Below are 22,542 nucleotides of genomic sequence, written 5' to 3'. Positions count from 1 at the left end.
AGGGCTAAGAGTGAAATTTAGTGCCTTTAGTCACAATCTTTACCTGCTGAAAGTATTTATCACAGTTGATATACTCTTTGTCATGGGAGTCTTGCAGCTTGTTGGTTTTGATGTACTGCCACAGGGCCTGGATGATACACGAGCGTGTCTGAGTGTGGATACCCAACAGCCGAGCGAGCCGTGGATCCAACTTAAACTGAGGAGGCTGCACACAAGAGAACACTTTCAGTATAATTAAACATACAACTGTATATCTAACTACACTTTTTGGTGTGTGGTATCATATGCGTGCGTGTATGACCATGAAGAGGGAATATAAAACAAAGCCATAGAACATGCTAATCTGTGAATTTAATGCAAATTCAATGCAAACCATTTTATAATTGAGTTAGTCTATACTATAGTAGACAATATTAACATGCAGCCTCACCTGATAATCCAGCATTAACAGCAGAGTGCAGCGTACATTGACATCGCCTGGCCTTTTCACCTGGAAGCCATCAGTCTCCTGAGTGGTGGGAGTGCGATGCCACTAGGATACAAAAAAAAGTGGTTTTAACACTCAAAACGGGTGTATAGACACATTCATTTATGCATACATATAGACACAGGCAAAAACACAACTAAACACATAAGCCTTATCGTCAGGAAAATAGTTTTGAAAAATGACGTGACGTCATGTGTTTATTATAAAAGGAAACATCATACAGTGCATTTCAACTTTACAGAAAACTTGTCCCTGATTGACAGTACTTATGTAAGCTATAACCCATGAATGATGTACTATCTCACTCTAATCCATTCTAGAGGAACTTCATGCTGTTCAGTAAGCATTAGCATTAATTAAATGATCTTTTAAAGACACACTGTTTGGACTGTGTGCAAGGCTGAAACTTACCTGAGCCCCACTGCTCAGCAGCTGAAAAGAAAAACACTTGAAGCTCCTTGAGTTTTTTAGGAAGCTACACTCACTAAGCATGCACCACATGCACCTTACTAACTGCAGTGGCCAATGTTCTATCTGTAGCCTGCTATAAAACACTACAAATTTATAAGAATCACTTTAAGCAAATAAAACTTTATATGATGAACTTATGGACAATATGTCTGTGTAAGATCAGTCCATAAATATACATAGAGAAGATCACGGATTTAGCAGTTTACTGTGTTTGTCAGTGTAAGTGTTTTTCTTGGGGCATCAACCTAAATAGGTACAAGCTCCAGTCAAATACTGCAGTGCTTAACAATAATCCATCTATAAGCAAGACCGTTTTCCATGCTCATTATGACCTTTGGCTAAATTCACTTAAATTTATGCAATGTTCCAAAAATATCAACATTTGTGTCATAAACCTTTGCCATAGAGTGTATTTTACTAGCATGAGCTGAGGTTCAGTCTTGGACTAGATAACATCCAGAAACAGCACTATTCTCATGTTGTGTACATGAGAAAATATTTATTGTGAGGTAAAACATGGCACAATGAAGATAGTTAACTTGTGCACATGAACAGGCTTCACAAACAACGTGGGTCTGCCATCAAACACTCATGCTAGCCTGCTAACAATCCCCAGTCTGAGGTATTTGGTTAGCTAGCAACTGTTGTAATGGACACAATCCAATTTCATATACTGAGAATGATGAGTTTTATCTATGTCCAAAAATAAGACTCTTCCATGACTGCACCTATTCACATGTATTCACAATTCATCATAAAACTTACACATTTAGCAAAACATGACAAGAACTGAAAGGAAAATTGAAGTTTTCCAGGCAACTGATTTGGACACCAGGTGGCCAGCAAACATTTTGAATTTACTGTGATATTTTCATACAAACACAACCATGTTCCAAACCACAATGCCTGTAAGAATTCTGAAGTCTTTCCAAAACTAAGTAGCCTTACGAGAACAGAGGTGAAATTTACAACTAAATGCTGTCTGAGGTGAGCTGCACATCTGCAATTAAATGTGTCAGTGTAGCTGAAGCTGCTGAAGCTGCTGAAGCTGAAGGCAACTATAGTGACTAACCATGAACCATGTGCTTATTAGCTATAACAGTATCCATGAGTATTCAAAACTAACATTAAATTCTACAGAAAAATAGGGAACCTTTGAGATTACAGTAGACTGAAAGCTCACCTCCACTAGATGGTTGTCTGGTCCGTACAGATCTTTGTCCAGCTCAATCACCAGGCTCTTAAAGAAGGATGAAAACTTCCTTTTCACTTTTCCTGGCTGGAAGGAACCAAGAAAATGTATTCTAATGAACATTGTGTTTGCAAGTCTAATTGGAAATGCATATTTGATCTTTTCCAGTATAAAACTTAGGCGTGGTGTACTTTTTTCAACAATATCATTCCATTCAAACCAAAGAGCAAGGCTTCTGTATAAAACTGTCATCGTTGACTACTGTTTCCATTTGTGTGGTTACAGAGCACAATTTTGCTTAAACACTTGGCTAGACATTCAGGCTTTTGGCTACTTCTTTTTTGGTAAACCCATCACCCACCTCAGTATCCAAGCAAAACAAGCAACCGCTGGAGTGAATCACTGGCCAACACGGAAACCATATTCTGAGACTAAACAATATAGTTGTTTATGGCTGAAAGGGCAGAATGAATTTTCAGAGCATGATTTTATTGTCCTTTCCACAGTAAAACAATATGCTCTATTCGGTCTTTCATATGTGATGTGGAGGCATAAAACATATTAAAAATAATTCAAGAAAGAGCAGAAAGAAACTCAGATGAGTCCAACTGTTCATGTTTGCACAGGAGCAGTAGAATGACCTCATTGGTAAGTGGAGCATATTGCAGTGGCGGAAACTTGGAGCCGACCCAAATAATTTTAACCTCACCATGCTAAAACACACATAGCTGCCATTTAAAGGCTATGAGGTCACTTCAACAAAAGCACATGAGCTGTAGTTCTCGGCTCTTTCAGTTCCTCCAGCTCTCTGTTGACATTGGCATATGGACCGGCATGCAACTCTGAACAGCTCTATGCTCTGGACTGGAAAGACTACATAGAAAAACAATGTTCATGAACCTGGCATTAATGTATGCTACATAGAAATTGGTATAAACAATCTCAGAAATTATTCTTCCCCATGAATTTCCTAGTATAAGCACTGAATAATTTCATAAAGGTCTGTGAGTAAATAAAATAATGATGAATGCATCAGTTTTTCAGTTTATTGTCTCCATATGTTGCTTATGGAGCTTAGGATCTTTTTGTGGAGTCCTTATTCGTGATATTTTTCATTTCAATAAATACATTGTCTGCTCTGTCAACTGGTATGGTATTTTTTTCTTTTATTAAGAAGACTATTTTAGGGACAAGGAACGGAAACAACTCTTATTATTATGCATAGGGATATATAGGGGTATATCACTAGGATTCCTCCCGAAATCTTCTGGGAGAACCTAGGACAATTTATTCCAATATACGATTAATTTTCCAATTGGAAAAGGGAAAACTGGAAAACATACAGACTTGGTCAAATGTACCCATTATCACCACTATAGTCGTTTGACTGGATACTAAAGCTCCTCTAGCAGGATCTTCTGTTGATTCTACAGAATTGCCATTTTTGTGATTTGCCTTAAAAGCGATGAGGTTATTCATGTGACTAAGATCCTGTACTCCAACTTCTCGTCAATGGTATGGGTAAATCTAGCCTTCTACATTCTAGGTCCTCTCTTCAAGGCTGCTAACTGAGTCCAGGGCTTATTGTGCTCTCCCTTTCATAACACACGACATCATTTGGCCTTATACACTGCACAGTCTATAGCTGTGCAGTTGTGAGAAATTTAGAAATTTGTGAGTTGTGAGAAATCAATCAGGATTTTAAATTGACTCGTCAAACTCTGCTCCTTTACCTCTAAAGAGTCATTTATGTCAGAGTCTCTACTGCACTTTAAATAGGAATTGGTAAATAGGTATTTAACTTGACTCAGTGATATTATAAAATAGAGCTATTCAGAATCTCTGACTATGTTTCAAGGAGATCTGGACAGACGAATTTTTATTATAAAATAAAAGATTTGCCTAAAAACTATTTTCCTCTATCTGACAAGAATGAACCTCATTCTGCCATTTCAATTTTTTTTCTGAAAAGGGGAACACACACATCTGAAACTATCCACAGAAAATGAGAGTGGATGGTGGCATGACCCTTATTTTAAATTTTACTTTTGGTCATTTGTTAAGTTGTTGTCTAAACAGCAATACTACCTGCATCCAAGGTCTATTATTTTCCCCACCTTATACAGCTTACACAGATCTGGAGATTAGTTGAAGCACATTATAATATTTTATATATTCCTACATCCTCATGATTAGAGGGAAACAGATCTCAGCTTCTCACTGGGAAAACAGAGGCATCCACAATTTATATGAACGCCATGATGAAAGAGGACTACATTCTTACAATATTAGGGACTTATTCAATCTAACAGATTCTTCATATTGCTTGTATTTGCACCCTTAAGTCAGCTATCAAAGCACATGGTGTCCCATGGCAACAGTCTTTAATGGTATTGTGTAAAGAGGCAGCTTAACCATAAACAAAGTGTGGAGGTGAGACTGCCCAGATTTAGATCCTGGCTTTGATGCAAAAGCTGCACGGTTCAACATCGGGCACATCCCCTAATCCTGAATCAATTCGTTTTCATGATGTGCATCAAAGGTTAACACTTGAATTAAGTAACTCTAATTGTGGCCTGCAGGTCCCTGGCATTTTTCCTTACATGATTCAGGAATTACCCACTGCTACTCCATTCTGGAAAAATGCAGCATTCAAATGAACTGATTAATGCCAGAATCAGTGCATGCAGCATTATCTATCTCATTTTTGAATGATATCTGACTGCTTAACCTTTATGATGAGTGCTGTACTTGCAGGACTTAGAGCACCTGAGAAAATAATTGCCATCTCCTGGAAACCACCTCACCCTCTTTCCAGTACCTGCATATAAACGGCAGCTATATGGAGCTCTCAGCAGCTGGACTTAATGGTGCTGATGGTATTACTCTGAATCACAGACTCTGTACTGTTAATGCATTAATGTGCGTTCTGTAAAACTTGCTATATTTATGTCTTGTGGTCAACTTAGAACACTTAGAGAGACCTGGCTCTCTTGTCTGATGTCTGAAGCGTGGAGGTAACCAGTGTAAAACTGCAATGTAAAGGTACTTGGAGACCAAGGTAGGAATCTGTTCCTATCTATGAGCTTTATAACGCAGAGCTTTTCACACAGTTGATCAGCATTCTACAGCCTTCATTTCACAGCTAAAGTGTGTTTGAAGCCAAAACTGTGGATTGGCTGGAGGCTCCTGAGGACTGGAATGAGAATCTCTTCTGGGCACATCATTAATTGTGCTCTTACATGATTTGCTTATGTTAGTAAACATCTGTACCACACCTGCTACTGGAGAGCTGAAGTGAGATGGTGTGAATGTATATGTGCTTCATGAATCCACTGACTCACATCATCAAGTAACTTTCCCTCCACCCGTAGCTCCCAGGATGCAATGCTGCCATCTGAGTCCTCTGCGTCAGGCTTGGCTGGGTTGAAGGTGTTAGAGATGTAGAGTCGCAGTTTGCGCTTTTGCTGTGCATAAAAAATAAAATTAGAAAGGAGCACTGTGCCAAAATTTCACACTGCATTGCATTGACACAAATGTATTACGGTTTCAGAGACGACTTAAGAGAAGTTATCTGCTCTTACTTAAAGCATTTTACCAATAAAGTCAGAATATATTGCATACACAGTAGCACTACATTGGTCTGAAATCTGAAAGTATTGGAAATAATGTGTTTTGCTTTATTGGCATATCATTATCTATAGTGGTATAGGATTATGTACAGCAATAATAAAACATCCTTTTTAAAGAATATACCAAGGCAAAACTCATAAAAAGATATCAGATATACCAAAAGCCAAGACACTGTGCCATAAAGGGAGAGTAATCTATGTATAGTTATCATGACTAACCTTCATGGGTCGTTTTAGTGCTTCTTGGATGTCCACCCGCTTGCGCATTATAGTTTGGTCCAGTTTGCGCTCAAAGGCCAGCAGGTCCATATAAGCCTGGGACTCTGGGACTAACTCACGAATCTGAGGGGGAGGATAAATGTCACTATGAAATAAAAACACACTGCATTGTTAATGAAATCATTATATTAGATACTCCATTGGAAATTGGAAAATGCTATCAACAAGCTCATGACTGGGTCTAGATGTCTAATATGAGTTTAAACCCCAAACGTTCCATTTAGTCAAATACTTCTTTCTTAGTCTCATGGTCAGTCTCTCTGTGTTTTCAAGTGCGTGCTTATCCGTCAGCGTGTCTGCCCATTCACTCTGTGTGTCAGTCTGTGATTCAAATAAACACTAAAATGATCGCTGCAGTAGTGTTTAACGCTATGCTGTTAAGTGTTTGCTATCTGCCAAGAATCCACAGCAAACCCTCCAGTGCCACATTATCATGCACACACACAGATGGTTGGAGGACGTGTGTGCCAAAAGCTTCACTCCATACTGGGCACAGACCCATGGATTCAGACACTGCACCAATCTCTCTCTCTCTCTCTCTCTCTCTCTCTCTCCGGAGACGGGAAGAAAGAAGAGAAGTGAGTACTCGGACTATGAGTAATGCGACTGGCGTCTCTGTTTCTGCCCTATCTATCTATACAGGTCTGATAAAAACTCCCACTCACACTCACTCACAGCAGTGAGTAAGACACATAGCCATAACCCCTGTGGTCTATCTTTACACAGAGACAGACACTCAGGTTTTTTATCACTCATGTGCCATGGCTGGTTAAACTAATAAAAGGATAAAGATTAAAACTAAGAGTGTCAGTGTGTGTAGGGTGAAAACTGAGTGCTACCACTGGCGAACACACACCTGCAGCCTGCTCTGGGAGTTTGAGTCTCCATCACATTATTTGGGTTACAGCTCTCTCGATACACCTGTGGACTCCTGACTCTCTGCCCTGAATATAAATGTCATTTGGAGAACGCGCGTCCCTACTTTTAAGTTTGAATTATGTCCAGTCACATGTACACAGCTGCCCCCTAACATGTCTCTAAAAAGACACGATCAACATCACAAAATCACATACGAGCACGGTGTCTCAGCCACGGTGCGTAGCCGAGCACTCCCTCACACACACACACACACACACACACGCTCACACACACCCAACAGAGATAATGTCAAGATCAGAGAACTCACCCTTTGTGGAAGAATCTTATCAGCCATTTTCCTCCTCTTGGTGCTGCAGAAAAGAGGGAGAAAGGAGAGACAGAGAGAAGGACACAACGAGGAGGGGGGATGAGATGTTACTATGGAGACCGATAGTGTAGCACCCGGGACATCTGCTAAAATTCTGGGGCTGGCCCAGGATGCAAGAATGCTGGTGCTGTATGTGTGTGTGTGTGTTAGTGATTCCAGCCCAGATGGTGTCCGCCAACATGGGCGCAGGGACGGCTGGCAGAGCGACACCAACAGCTTCACAACGTTGAACCTGGCAAACATTTCTTATGCAGGACCTTGAGTGAAATCGGGTGTGTGTTCATCACTTTACTGGTGTGTATGTATTTGATTCTGCTATCGACATGAGGGCCATCAAGCACATTTCCCTCCCTCCCTACTTCCCTACTTCTTTGTTAAAAGTCATTTTAGCACTCCAAATGAAACGCACTTCTCCTTGCTCTATGAGGATGGGTTCAAAAGACATTCTAAACTAGAGCAGACAGAGACGACACACACACACACAAACAGGATCATGCTGTGCATTGTGAGAACAAAATCACCAAAAATGCTTTAAGTGGGCACTTCATTCAGAAGTGCCCTTGTCCTTAAAAACACAGTAGAGCAGATCTTCTACCACAAAGTCTATATCAGAGAGGTACTTAGAACCCACGGCCTTTCCCCAAGGTCTTTGCTTATTTAAAATCATTTAAAGTCATTTAAAGTGACTCATGGGAGATAGCAGTGAGCACTCTCAAATGTTCGCTATGGGAGATGGGTCAAGTGAAGTCAAGTCTCTGTGTTACAGTTTAGTCTGAAACTACATTTCCCATCATGCCATGCAGCATATCATGCACATCCATGCATAAACACTCGGGATACTGATAATTGATGTAGTAAAAATAACCTGTTATAGCACCTTCTGTCTAAAAAAAACACTTTGTTTGGAGTAAACGTATTTAAAAGTCTGCTTTAACTCATTTCCCTCTAAGACCAGTCTTCAAGGGTGAGGTGCAAAATGCTTGTTAAGGAATACTCAAACGAACTTGATATAAGGGTGAGTGGGGGGTTGGGGGTAGGGTGTTCTGGGGATCAGTGGGGAAGGCTTGAGACATGGGTGGGGTCAAAAACGCACGAGAATCTATCATGCAGCAGAATCAACTCCTACTTTGATCCGAGTGTGGGATCTGATTGGGCCTCTCTCATGTCCATCTGCCTCCCTGGCATCTCACTGGCTCCAGGAATTCCCACCGGCTTCCTACGAGTCGACGGAATTTGAATGGTACTTGATTAGAGGGTACTGACTTTTTATGTCTAGTTGAGAAAGCCCCTGAAAGCGTGTATAGAGTTTAATGCATTACTGAGTGATGAACACAAGTAAGACCACACAGCCCAATGGACAAACCTTAACAAGGACGAACAAAAACATAAAAATAGCATATTAATTTCTAGCTGAAACATGTGTAACGAGGACCAACACTTTTGCTTGGATGCATATCTTCTTGCAGTCGGTTCTGTGTTAATATTATAATAATTTGACAGGATATTATACGTAGTAAATAGTGTAATATTATGGCTCATATACCCAATACTCAAGCTCAGATCATCAGAATTAGTGACCAGGGGGGGCAAAAGAACAAATGCAAGATATGCAGGTGTTCCAGGACCATCAGCCTTGTATAATAAACACACAATCACATATATTAGTCATTAACACCCTATGAACTGCCCTAACAAAGGCAAAATAGAGCGATGCTCTTGGCGGACATCATTGATGCTTGTAACCAATGCTTCAAATACAGATGCTTTGTATGTTTATCATATACAACACCACACTGTCATTTTATTTGGCTAACATTTTAGTCCCACAAAAAAAATCACATATCTAGTGCACATATTAGTACAGTATGGTTCCAATTAAACAACTGTTGCTATGGAAACATCTCAGAGGAAATTATATTCCGCTGATGCTTTTAGTTACATGGTTACTTATGCAAATGAGGAACATTCACCACGGTTTATAAGAAGATTCCACAGGAACTGCCTCTCAGCACTTCAGATGCTCTGAGATCACAAGTTATGACAATTTCTCAGTGGACGTTCTGTTAGCAGTCAACACGTCTGAGGGAAATGTTGATATTTGTGACGGTTTTCTCTCATTTCCACTGGAATTCTGCTGTTATAATCAATACTTAACAGTTATGTAATGTCAAAGTCATTAGCTAAGTTATGCTCCAATGTGTCCAGTGTTTCCTGGTTGCCTGGCAGCACTGGTCTCACAATTTTAACCAGTTGAATGTCAAATATATTCTGTGTTCATGGTGCCATCTCAGACGCACATATTCACCAGTTCCATTTAAATGCACCAATGGTATTGGACATCTGACCAACCCCTGACAGCCAATCAGAAATGAATGTACACTCATACATTCAAGTACACTCACACACTCAGCTGCGGTTGCACTGGATGTAACTAGAGCGCAGATGCTACTAATGCATGCTAATGTTACACTGAAGTGTTTTGGTCAAAAGACCAAGTGAGTGTGAGTGGATCAATGGAACTGAGGGAGTATAAGTGGGGAAGAAGAGGGAGAAAAGGTAAGACAGACAGAGTGAGTCAGCTGATAAGTAATCAAATGACAGCCACTACAGTCTCAAGATTAATAGATACCCTAATATGATAAAGTAAAGACAGCTGGAAAAATGAGTGCTTAGAACATGAAACACAATACACTAAGACAAGACTGTTCCACAAAACATTGTAAACTATCCACTGGAGACTGATATTGGCAAACTGGAGGGATGAAAAGAATGAAGGACAGTATTTAATGTGGATGGTAAAAGATAGTAGTATTGAGTTGGTTTAGGTTTTCAGTTTAGCTTTGAAAGAAGAGGTAAAATATAAAATGTAATAGAGAGTTCAAGAGTTTGGAGGTCACGAAATGAGCTTAATGAGCTTCCCCCAAAGGAATGCTGTTTTAGAAGCACAGAACTAGAGGACCTGAGTGTACATGGAAGCTTATAGAGGTGGAGATGAACTATAGAACTGGGGACTAGACCATGTAATGCTTTGAAATTGCTATGCATAAGTTTATATTAAATACAAGGAAAAAACTGGTAGATGATAAAAAAATAGGGGTCATCACTGAGCTCTTTGTTAGTATGTGTAAGAATTTTTGTAGGTAAGAGGTAAGAGCACCTAACCCATCATACGATGTGTTATACTGTGGGAGACATTTTGCTAGCATGGTTTGGCTCACCTGTCCCCTTGGAGAGAAGAGTTACCACAAATCAATACAAAGTTATTCTGACTGATCACCTTTATACTATAATGTCTCTTCCAGGATGACAGTCACCCTAACCACATGGTACATATGTTCACTGAATGGTTTGATGAATATGAAAATGATGTAAATCATATACTATGGCCTTCACAGTCATCACATCCAAACCCAATTAAACAGCTACGGGAGATTTTGGACTGACATATCAGACATTACAATACACTGAGGACATATTATTTGAAAGAATTGTGCTCATCACTCCAGTACAGTTCTAGAGTCCGTATAATCTATGCCACAGTGCACTGAAGCACTTCTAGCAGCTTGTGGTGGCCCAAGAAGCATCTAAGGTACTTTAAGTTAGTTTCTTCTTTAAATTTTCACCTGTTCCAATGAAACAAAACATTTCAGACAGAAGTTCTTCACCATGCTATATGATATATCCTATCACCAACCTTATGACTTCTCACAATTATAATCATCATGGACATGTTGTTAACTCTGTTAATTACCAACTACAGCAGTGAAAAATTACTTGCTATGTTCACATCACCATTTTGGAACCTAGTAGTTCAATACAGTATTAGATATTTATTACCCAACAAATACTATTTTCCGTTTGTGGCAGTTTGAGAACAAGTAAGAAATGCACTTATCAGTATAAAATGGAATACTGCTCCATACGAAACCCAGGTATGACTAAGAAGACATTTAAGTATTTCTCTGAGGTTGTCACTATGCTTATGGGTTAGCATGAGGTTAGCATGAAATGACTGTTGACTAAGGCCCTGTCCCAAATGGTGCCCTAAACCCCATAGTCCTCCTTCAAGTTCGCAATTTGGTGACGTAGGCAAAGTGAAAATGTCTCATACAGCTTCGAGTTATCAATCATTAATGTGTGCATCACTCTCATTAACAAACTGACTGTATGAACTTCTATGAGCCTGTGTGAGATGAGATGTGATTAAAAAGGAAATACTACTTGGACAATCTGGCTATGCTAGACGCTATACTATGCATTTGCATGCTAGCACAATGCTATTTACTTTTTAATCACATTCTCATATGTACTCAGCACAATGCGGTTTAGCCTTGTCAGCCACAAACTTCCAGTAGGGAACAAGAAGCTGAAAACATTTGGCCGCAGTAAAGAGGTGGACAACAGTCTATTTCCCACCAGTCTTCCATGACTGGAAAAAAAAAGACAAAATCTATCAGCTAGTTGCCTATGAATATAACCCATATTAATTTATAAATTACTTTTTAAATGTGATTTTTCCCAAATTTAACAATCGATTATATATTTAAAAGTGAAAGCACTATGCACTGACTATCCCTCTCCTAACATCTCTCCCCAAACCTACGCCCATGCTGTTTATTTTGAAAAATAATTAACTTTGGTCCTTCTCAAGACATGTGCTCTCAGGAAGCAGGCTGGCAGTTTTCAACTCTGGATTTCATCAATGTAACAAGCAAGCAAGTACAACTTACAGCACACTGCTTTTTTTTATACTTACAATTTTAAGGAGACACAGCACAGTGTAATTTTAGTAGACATACTAATATGAGCACACAAAGAAGCTAAAAAAAGACAGGGCCAGGCAAGCTACAGCCATATCAGTAAATGCCATTGGCAATCTATAGCACATAATTCAACCTAAAAATCAGTTAAAACGATAACCACTGATGCTTTCAGGTTGTGGCTTTTCGAACATCTGGTGCTGTTTTAGCACCAAAGTCATTCATGCTGTCTCAGATCTGATTGCTGTTATAATGTAGCACAGACTATTATGACTACTCAGAGTATACACACAGCTGCACGCTGGATCCTTAAATCCCTACATGTTCTACAAGAACTTACTTGCATGGATATGTAAGCTCTAATAATTACATATTAAACTGGAGTCTAACTAATTGGCCAATTATTTCCAGGTCACCTGCGCAGACACCCCAGTGGTATTTGAATAAGCCTTCACTGACTAACGCCTGCAGACAAAGCAACAGCCATGAGGCACTGCTGCGGTAACAGCTTACTCCTCTGTTGTCTTGGTAACAGCTTCAAGGCTACAACCATGCACTAGTAGTCATAGAGACATCTCTCAGGGTGTCTTAACTGTGTCTTGAACACAATGAATGGTGTAACATATGACACTCACTTCCTGTTTCTGTTCTGTACCGCTTGCTGCTGTTGCTGCTGTTGCTGTTGCTGCTGCTGCTGTTGGATGTGTTGTTGTGAGGGGGCGGGCCGTTTGCGGTTGGCCTCCATTGCCGGATTGGTGAGCCCAGGCCGAACAGCGGAGTTTCCTCCATACGGTGGGCCTGGAGGACCCATTGGTGCCCCCTGATGGGGCATCCGTGGTCCTGATGGCATACCGGGACGCTACAGAGTGGGAAGAAATATGTAATAAGAGACAGCAAGGAAAATAAAATTGATAACATTTCTTCCTCTGAGAATCAGCTAACATGTAATACTGACGTCCTTACAGTGTATTGACCTGGGACTGCAAGCTACTGCTGTCAAGATACATGAAACATCAGCGGTATGGTGGTGGCAGCCTTTAAGACAAGTTGTGTCAGTCAACATCACATGTGCTTATGCATAAAATACCTTAGTAGATATGTCAAATCCAGGGTCCGGAGTTTCTGTCATACCAATACTCAGTATAAGATGAGTGCGTTCACAATTTCCTTTCTTACTCAAGAAACCTGCCTTTAGCAAAGGTTTCTGCAACTTGTGTTGAGGGAATGGATCTCAGCAGCTGCCACACCAGCTCACACCACCCAAAGACAATAATCCTTGAACCTGTAGCACATACCAATAAAAGGCAACTGTCTATATGTTAAACAAAGCGAGCGCTGTTCTTCTGCACAGCTGAACCAATAAAGAACCAAGTGGCATAACAAAGTAAAAAGGGTCTTAACACCAATCCACCTGTGTCAGCTGCTCAACTAGGAACAGCTGGGGTGTGTGTGTGTGTGGGTTGGTGTAAAAGTGTGAAACAGCCCATGTCTCAAAGGTTCTCTTTGTGCAATTGAATTTAGTCTAAACTCGTTCCATATATTTGTAAAGACAGGGAGTCAGAGGCAGGACTGAATTCCTTCAGAGCTATTCACTGTTCAAATTCAATTCTTGCATGGGATAAAATGACTACTTACAAGATGTATATTGGATTTAACCCAGTCATTCAGTCAACCAATTTTTTTTTTTCAGTTCCCAAGTACAAGTTTTATTGATTCCTGTATAAAAACCATTAGCAACAGCTTGTAACCATAGATTTTGGTGGGGCACGACAACAGCAATAACGACACAGTCTCAGATAAAAACAAAAAGTAGAGAAGCTACCACACTTGACTCATGCTATGGCCACTATCTACTGAACTTATAGAGTAAACCCATAATTGTCATTTGAGAAAAGACAACATACAGTCTTCCAGCATACAGTTCTTTTTCTCAGCCTTTGCATTGGAAACAAGGTCACCACAGTGCACACGCTTTTCTGATGTATGGACATTGTCCATTCCATAATCCTCCCTTTTTCCTCTCTTAATCTTCGCAATATACCTTACAATAGAATTGTTCTATACACAGGGCTGGGCGATACTGCAAAAAAATCTTTAAAATCTCGTTTTTTTTATTTATTAGAATTGACTTTGGAAACGTAGCTATGCAAAAATAATACCAGCAGCATCTATACCAAATAGTGCAAACAATTGTTCTTTAAAATAAAGAATATTTAAAGAAAGGATATTTTAAAAAACACCGTTTGCACTATTTGCTATGGATGGCGGTCTTACTTTTTTTTTTTGCACAAGTTAGCGAACCGTTCTTTCTTGTCTTTTCATGACATGAAATGCTACTGCAACTGAGAAGTCAACTTGAGGTATTCTTCTCAAATCCGAGTTCCTTGCCCATTTACAAAGTGACGTCAAATCAACACAGCAGCATGGAGCACCAATTCCATATCTCTGAATTTATATTTGAACCTTCTTCGCTACAAGCTCAGTCATTGGCGAAGTGCTGCCTGTTTATCTTGGCGTTTTTTTTTTTTGTTTTTTTTTTAAGCTTGCAGTGTTTGGGAGAAGCGAAGGCTGTAGGAGGCATTTATCAGGCTAAGAAGGCGGTGTTTTTACTTTGTATTGGTTTAACCTTTTATGGATGTTTTAATTAAAAATTCAAATATGCATATATAAAAACATGTACAATCTCGATTAGAACATTTTGAAAATTGCGTTAAAACATTAATTCAGATTAATCTGTACATTATAGACACACTGCCTGCACGTGCACTTTGCCTTTGTCTGCAGAAATTTATTAGATTCAGTTCTGATTTTTGGCTATAACACACCATCTTGGCAGATGTGGAGTATTTTTAAACTAGCTCAATTTGGCATAAAAGCCATGACTCTGGCAACCCCCGTCACTAGGGCCTTTCGCACCACAGGAACCTTTTCATAGAACCTGAACTAATTGTGGAACTACCCACTTTTTGGCGTTTTCGCACCTCCGGAACTGGGTGTGATTTTAGTACCCGACTGCCTTTTTCGAGAACCAAATTAACTCCTACTCCGGAGCAGGTCTAACCAGCACAACTGGTACTATCCGTGACGAAAGTAGATGTTGATTGACCAAATGCGTACGAAAACACCCTCACCCGCCATGATTTAAAACGCAGTGTAAACATACTGTATTATCAACTTATTAAGTATGGAGAACAGCGATAGATGGACGTGAGACACAACAAAAACACATCTCCGATCACAGCGTCCTCCATCCTCCGGTTGTTTACGTTGATCTTCTTTGTTTCTGTTGTTGAACGCCGCGCACAAATGACGTCGCTGTCGACCGGCTTACGTCACTTCCTAGTGCCCACTGTCGGTGCGAATGCAACCCTTTAAACGGTACTGGGAAATAGTTCTCAAAAAACGCCCAGTACTTTATTACTGTAAATTTAGTTCTGGAACTAAAGCGGTGCGAAAGGCCCTACTAACTGTCCTGTCCACGGCTCCTTCCCTGAGCATGAGGCAACCTGATTCCTGCCCCAGTGGATGTCTATTAGCGCTTGTTGCAGTTCCCATTATGTGCAATAATAGCTCTATGGAGCTAAATGTGTCTATGGAATAAATATCTTTCAAATAGCACCATTTTTTTAAAAATTGCTGGTCACTTAAAAGAAGTTATTAGTATTAAAAAAAAACATTTACTGAACAACTGATATTACTGGTAGATTAAAACAAATAGCTGGAAAACGTTGAGTGACAACAACCAACCATAACATCCGAGCTTACATGATAAAGTGCAGTCATAATATTTATAAGAACATAATAACAGGACTGCTTTTGAAATACCATCTTAGGACCTCTTTGATTTCAAGGTACATCACCTCCCATGAACCACAAATAGCCACAGAATCACAAGTAGTCCATAAAAACGGAAAACAACACCTCCTCCAATCAACTCCACCCTCTCTAACACCTATTTTACCATTCAAGGCATTGCTTTGGTGCTACAAGGTGAAGGACTGTTGCTTTCACCCTGTGGCCTTAATGTGGGAAAGTACTGTTCTCTTTAGCTATGCAGGAAGTGTTCCCATTGAACCCTGGGAGTGAAGGATTGTGCTCTGAATATACGAGTGTCACACTTATCTCTTGATCTTAAAGCCTGGGTTTGTGCTTGCTGTCATAATGTTAGCACCTGGGGGGCAATTGTCTACACTGAAGTGATGACAAGGTGACATCGGTGACACTTTTCGCGGGAGCCATTCCTTTGATGACACACTGGATCCTGTTCCTCTTCCAATCTGTTTCAAAATGTGTGGCTTTGTGTACAGTACAGTGTGTGGGTGAGTGTTTTTTTCTGGAATCAAGCAAGCTTCTGGACTCTACACTGTTGCAAAATAAGAGCAAATGAAGCAGGGAGGCTTAGGGATGGGTTGCAAAATGAGACCCAGAGACATACATTGTTGTTCAGTGGTGACAGGAAAATGCATAAACACATAAGGAACTGAAGCTGGCTATAGTAACTTTAGACACAATTAATGCTCTGACCTCCAGAGAATCATCTAAATGGATATCCATTTCTCATAAAAGCAGTTTCCTTATGGTGGAAGAGTGCAGTAATGTTTTTATGATCTCTTAGGGACAAATAATTTATCAGCATGATAGTTCACTATGTCACAAACACTGTAATCAGATGGTGAGGATATCTGTAGCTCTGCTGGAATTGTCCTTTGAATTCACCCTACAGCCTTTTTGTTTCTGCACGATCGCTGTTCTTGCTGTCTGATTGGCAGCCAGTTGTTGCTGTCACTCATGGCTTTGGAACAGGTGCCTGATCTTTCTGGTCACTACAGTGCTGCTTTTATTATCCATTTCAAATGAAGATCAACAACCAGACTACGCTAGGAATAATCCACCAGCAAGCTAAATGGAGAAAATGACAGTTTGTCAAAAAATTCTCTCATTACTAAAACGAGTTCAACCTTCATTTGACGAGTTCAACCATCACTCACACACGTGCCTACATGCTTAGAGTGCTATGCAGTGTTTAGTCCATTTGACTCTAACCCTGGTGCATTTTCCCCCTCGGTGCGGTTCGTTTCCAGTGCTGTATTTCTGACCAATGAATGAAAGGGTTGAAAGTGTGAAACCAAACCAAAGCAAACAGCAACAAACCAACTAACAATTTCGTTCTGATTCAATCTTGGCAAACGGACTAATAAGCGCACTTACACTGAAAGGTGCTCTTCAGAGCAAAGCCATAAGAACAAATATTGAATTCCTAACACCATGCTTTATTGTTGCCACTATAATAATAACTAAACAATTTCCACCACAAGTATCCTTCCACATAATAGTAACATTTATGATACGATTATTTTTTTAGTATTTTTATGTGGCACCAACAAAAATGGTTAAACATCAATCAACCAAATGGTTCTTTAGGAGACCAAAAATGGTTCTTTTATTCAACATATACAAAGAACAATTTCTAGGACCTCTATTTCGAAGGGTGCACAGCTAGCTCACACTGGCCTCCTAGGTTCGTTCTTGCTGGAGAAAAGTTTAAGCATATGACACATGAAGTGACAGATGTGATAGATTAGATAGTGATAGATTACTGCTAGAAATAATGTTTCACATGGACACATTTTGTTTATCTCAGCACCAAAATGTTTCTGTTTTAGCGAACATGTGTGTACAGTACTGTGGTGACCTTCACAGTGTGTGTGTTTGACTAAGTGTGTGTATCAGTTCTCATCATTATACTTCAGAACTATAGAACTGAAATGTGATCTGCCTTTATCCTCAGTTCTTAATGAAAATTGTGCTGTAATGCAGTTCCGGACAATCCACCACTGAATACAAGTGCTCTTATCTCCAAGTAGCTTTAAATACATAACACTCTCAGATAAAGGGTTCTTTGAGGGTTCTTTGGATGGCTGATGGTTCTACCTTTCTAAATAGTTTCATTTTGGAACATTTTATGAAAGGGAAATTCTCTATTGTATCCTTTTCCCTAAATGTGTACCACTTGCACAGTCTTGAGCCAAGTTTCCTACAAGAACCTACATTATTGAAACCTTTCCATAATGTACGAATTCAAGATTTAGTGTAGCAATAAACTGACATTTCAAAAATCGCTGATAACTGAGTTGAGCGGAAAGATAGAAGGGGAAAATGGGTTTATTTCTGATATATTCTCACTAGTTTGTCAGAGAGCCACAGTGTGGATTTGAACTTCAGAAAGACTGACAGCATTTGTGCTATCAATCAAATGAATGACAGGCTACTGCAGTTGAATCCAGGCGATAAACAACTTCCAGCCCGCAGCATGGTCATGTCTCCTGCTAAAGTTCCTGTTTTAGTCATTATTCTAAGAACTGAGCTGATGGCTATTTAAACGTACCTCCCAAGTAAAAAGGTCCTCGCTCATGGTGAGTTACATTTCTTTCTGAGCAAATGTAACAAGCTGAACAAATGGAACAAATGTCAAGCCTGAATTTCAGTTTGGTCCAAGCTGAATGTCGCAATGGCACATACTGAGAAGAACAAAACGACTGATCCATAGTAGCTTGATGGTTTACCTCTGATTCATAGATGTTGAATTCTTGCCTTTATATTAGGAATGTGAATACGTTATTTGGAATGAACAGATAATGTGTTCTAAAATGGATGCAAGACAGATAGGAATACAGATAGGAATAGAAGGTGCATTGAGGCGTGCACTAGAGGCGTGCAACAAAAAAAAGTCACATGAACATGAAGTTTTTACTTTCATGTGCAGGAGTGGTCAGAAAGAGCTCATGGGACACAGCAAGAGCACATTCATAAACGTGACCATGAGTTGCTGCACAATGCAACGTAGCATTCATTCATTCATTCATCCTTAGTAACTGCCTGGTCAGGGACGAAGTAATTTACATTAGGCTACTAGTTTGTTTACATTTTGGGAAATAGAACCAACTAAATTCGTTAGAAAATGTTGCAAGCAGGTACACACACTGTGCGAGCAGGACTTAAAAAAAAACAGTCTTTTTAAGACCAATTATGACCTGGAGTGCTGTTGCCAGAGTTCAGTGCCCATGCTGACAGTGCTATCTACATTGTTTCTAGTGTTTCGGGGGCATCTAACCCTAACCCTAACCCTAACCCTAGCCCACTTCTGGTTTACGTCTGAATACAGATACGGATATTAATATTTGTAGCACTAAACAGATATTGATACAGACAGTGTCACTGCATTACACCCCTATTTTATATGTACCAGGGCAAGGACATGGTCAGTACAGAACTATCCACAAAACCAAATCTAAGTAGATAAATACAATTAGTTTTGAAATGTATTATCGTTATGCAACAGATAAAATGACTAAATGCTAACTAAGCTGATTCTAATCATGTACTCTCCCTCCAGGTCATGCTTGCCATGGTTGAGTATACACCCATCATGTGGCCACAGTGCTTTTGTAGTGTTAGGCTTTAGGTCTAAATGAATGGGAACGCTTGCTACCAGCAGAGTGAAATGACCCTCAGGTCATCTTTATTTATCCACACAGTTAAACAGTAAAGGCCGGTCTGTCATTAACCAACACACTGTGTGTATCTACTTTGAGAAGGGGAAAGCAAGAGAACAACTATCCCTGTCTGTGATGACTAATACTTCAGATAAAAGGCTTCCAACAACATCTAGGCAATCAAAACAATGTAGCTGTGACAGGAGGGCATTTTTAGTAGAATAAACAGTATAAGATCAAACCAGCCATGAATACATACAACTCGAAAATGAGCAAGAATCTACAAACTGCTTTTTTTAAAAAAAAAAACTGAAACCACATCATTACTGGATATGGGATGACATTTTTCTGCAAAATTTCACCAATAATAGATTTTTACTGCAACTAAACATGCCGCACTTTTCTATTCATGCTAGATTCTATTCAAATCATCTCTTCATTGCAAACCTTGATAACGCACACTCTGTTCCTCACCTTGGAAACAAGGCTAAACCTCCACATTCTTCCAACTCCAAACATTTTCATCCAAAGTGGAGATAACAACATTAGCGCTTCAATGAATTTGCTTATACCCATATGAAAAGAGCAGGTTTAAATAGGGTGCTGTGATTACAGATCTCAGAAAAAGTGCTGGTGAGATCCAGTACACATGCTGGAAGATAAGTGGATAAGTAGAGCGCTGAGATATAGGTGAGAGTGTCTGAGACGCAAAGGTGGATAGTGAACGCGAGAGGAGGAGAGGAGAGGTGACGAGACGAGCGGAAACATTTGGCCAGGAAGAATGAGAGCCTCGTCAAGGTTAATTAGTCTGCAGAGACGTATGCAATTGTTTCCATCATTCATCACCCAAACTCAGCTTTTAGTTTGCCTCTCTCCTCACAGCCTGCTGCCTACACACTCAATGACTTTATTATACATTCAGGGCCAGAGCTATATTACTATATTAGTATATTGGCTTGCAAAAAGTAATGGCTGATTAAATAGCACTGGAACTCAACAGAGCAGCTTAGGAGAGTTATTTGCGCTTCTACAAAAGCCTTTAACAGCGAAACCACAACATTGCTGGCAACAGACAACACACAGAACTCGCCACACACTAAAATGTAATCACTAAAATCCAACCAAAAAAGGACAAATGAGCACTGTTCCTGTTTCTACTGGAGAAAAAAAAAAGCTGATATGGTCTGAACCTAAACTGGTTGAAAGGTTGTGTTTTAAAATATTGCAGTTCCTCTAAAGCCTGAATTAAAATAGCGCCTTAAGATCCTTGTTTAATAATATGCAAAAATTCTAAGTCAATGTACATGCTTTATGGCTATGAGTTTTACATTCAGACTCATTAGATCAAATACAGAATGTCTGCAAACAATCGACGTACGAAAGCTTTTAGATTTCTGAATTTCTGGGTTGATTAGCCTAAATTCATACATTTTTATGTTCTTCACTACACAAAGCATTAGCTATCATAAATAAACCATTGCAGAGATGAGATGTATGTATATGAACAAAGGCCCACAGAGTGACTCTGAAATGAGATCTTATATTTAATTCAAGTAAATTGAGAAAGTAATTAAGTTCCAAGCCAACGCATAACAGAACATCTCGAAATGTGTCCATTTGCTCTGCATGAAATGGCAAAATACATACGCCAGACCCTTAAATGTTATTCATGCAGCCATTCATGTGGTCAGAGGAGTTAAAATAAGGTCAAGCCCCCATATAGGCTGAAGGAAAGCGTTGTTCTGAATGGAAACACTCGTCATTTCAGGTTCTGCATCCGTCCTTTATTGACTAAAGACTAGCTCTTGCCTCCCCCCCCTTTTTTTCACGGCTCCCTCTTACATTTCTGTACACAAACGCATGCTTCGCTCATTTCCCTTGACTTCCCTTTCTCTGTGCTTTAAAAAGAAAGAGCGGCGTGTAACTGGGAGCCTGAGGACTGGAAATAACCTTCACATGAACGGCTATCCCAGCTATTACACACACATAAACGGCTGTCGCTGCATTCTCTCACACACACACATACAAACACACACACATACACACACACACACACACAGAGCGTACTCACCACTCCATGGACGAGGAACTCGAACAGTTTGCTCTTGGTGGCTTTGCGTGCCCCGCCAGCCGTCTCCTCCGAAGCCATTTCCCTACAGCTCCACTCTCCGCTCCCTCGCTCTGCCTCTCCTCCGTCTCTCCTCCTATTTCTTTTGTCTTTCCCTCTCTCCCTCAGCTCTCTTCCTCTTCACCCTCCGTTCACCTCCTCGCCCCCCTTCCCTCCTCCTCCTCCTCCTCCTCCACCTCCTTCTCCTCCTCCTCCTCCTCCCCTGCTCCTCACTTCCTTTGCTTTCTGCCCTCCTCTCCTTAACTCCTGCTCCTCTCAGGCTCTCCTCCTCTGTTAAGTTGGAACATGCGCTCTCTCATACACAGACACACACACACACTCGTGTTTGGTTGAGTTGTCTTTCACTGGCCCGGCTCATAGGGAACGCGGGGGGTTGAGAGTTGGGGGTCTTTTAAGGGGGTTCATGCCGGCCCACCATGCCTGTCCCAAATACCCCCAACCCCCCCCCCCCAACCTTCCCAACACACACACACACACACACACACACACTGTCTCTCTCACATACAGACGTTATCATAGACTCCAGCAGCTGTTGCATTCCATCAGCTATGATAAGGGAACACTGCTGTGGTGTTCTTTACTGCTAGTCAGCTTCTTCCCCCACACACACACACACGCACACACACACACACACACACACACACACACACACACACATAGTTCATTCAGTTAAATATTTGACTCATTCACTCATGCTGCTTTTTTAAATGAGCACTACTAAAGGGGGAAGACCAGAATTGGAGACAGTTATTACTTATAAGATCAGACGTATTAAATGAATCCTTATATACAGACCTCATTCCCCCACCTCTACCTTTTTTTTTTTTTTTTTTTTTTTTTTTAAATCTGGGCCC

The 22,542-nt window shown here is 40.2% G+C and overlaps 1 protein-coding gene across 5 annotated transcripts in view; it reads right to left on the bottom strand.

Moving 5' to 3' along the window:
* smarcd3b (SWI/SNF related, matrix associated, actin dependent regulator of chromatin, subfamily d, member 3b) overlaps window positions 1–22,542 on the bottom strand; it is a 49,053-nt gene that overhangs the window by 8,024 nt on the left and 18,487 nt on the right. Inside the window, exons 1-10 of one of the 5 annotated variants that reach the window (XM_026936557.3) lie at window positions 21,632–21,843; window positions 12,703–12,926; window positions 8,434–8,523; window positions 7,248–7,290; window positions 6,002–6,124; window positions 5,495–5,617; window positions 2,142–2,237; window positions 899–919; window positions 431–532; window positions 44–205 (exon numbers count right to left, since the gene is read on the bottom strand). In XM_026936557.3, the coding sequence (XP_026792358.1) occupies window positions 44–205; window positions 431–532; window positions 899–919; window positions 2,142–2,237; window positions 5,495–5,617; window positions 6,002–6,124; window positions 7,248–7,290; window positions 8,434–8,523; window positions 12,703–12,926; window positions 21,632–21,709 (1,062 nt within the window). In that variant the 5' untranslated portion in view covers window positions 21,710–21,843. Of the gene's footprint in view, window positions 1–43; window positions 206–430; window positions 533–898; window positions 920–2,141; window positions 2,238–5,494; window positions 5,618–6,001; window positions 6,125–7,247; window positions 7,291–8,433; window positions 8,524–12,702; window positions 12,927–21,631; window positions 21,844–22,542 lie in introns of those variants that run through there. The other 4 variants (XM_026936559.3, XM_026936558.3, XM_034303733.2 and 1 more) reach the window with 4 other exon arrangements.

This window comes from Pangasianodon hypophthalmus, chromosome 4 (genome assembly GCF_027358585.1).
Source record: "Pangasianodon hypophthalmus isolate fPanHyp1 chromosome 4, fPanHyp1.pri, whole genome shotgun sequence".
NCBI classification, from domain to species: Eukaryota; Metazoa; Chordata; class Actinopteri; order Siluriformes; family Pangasiidae; genus Pangasianodon; species Pangasianodon hypophthalmus.
This window is presented reverse-complemented; position numbering and strand designations above follow the sequence as displayed.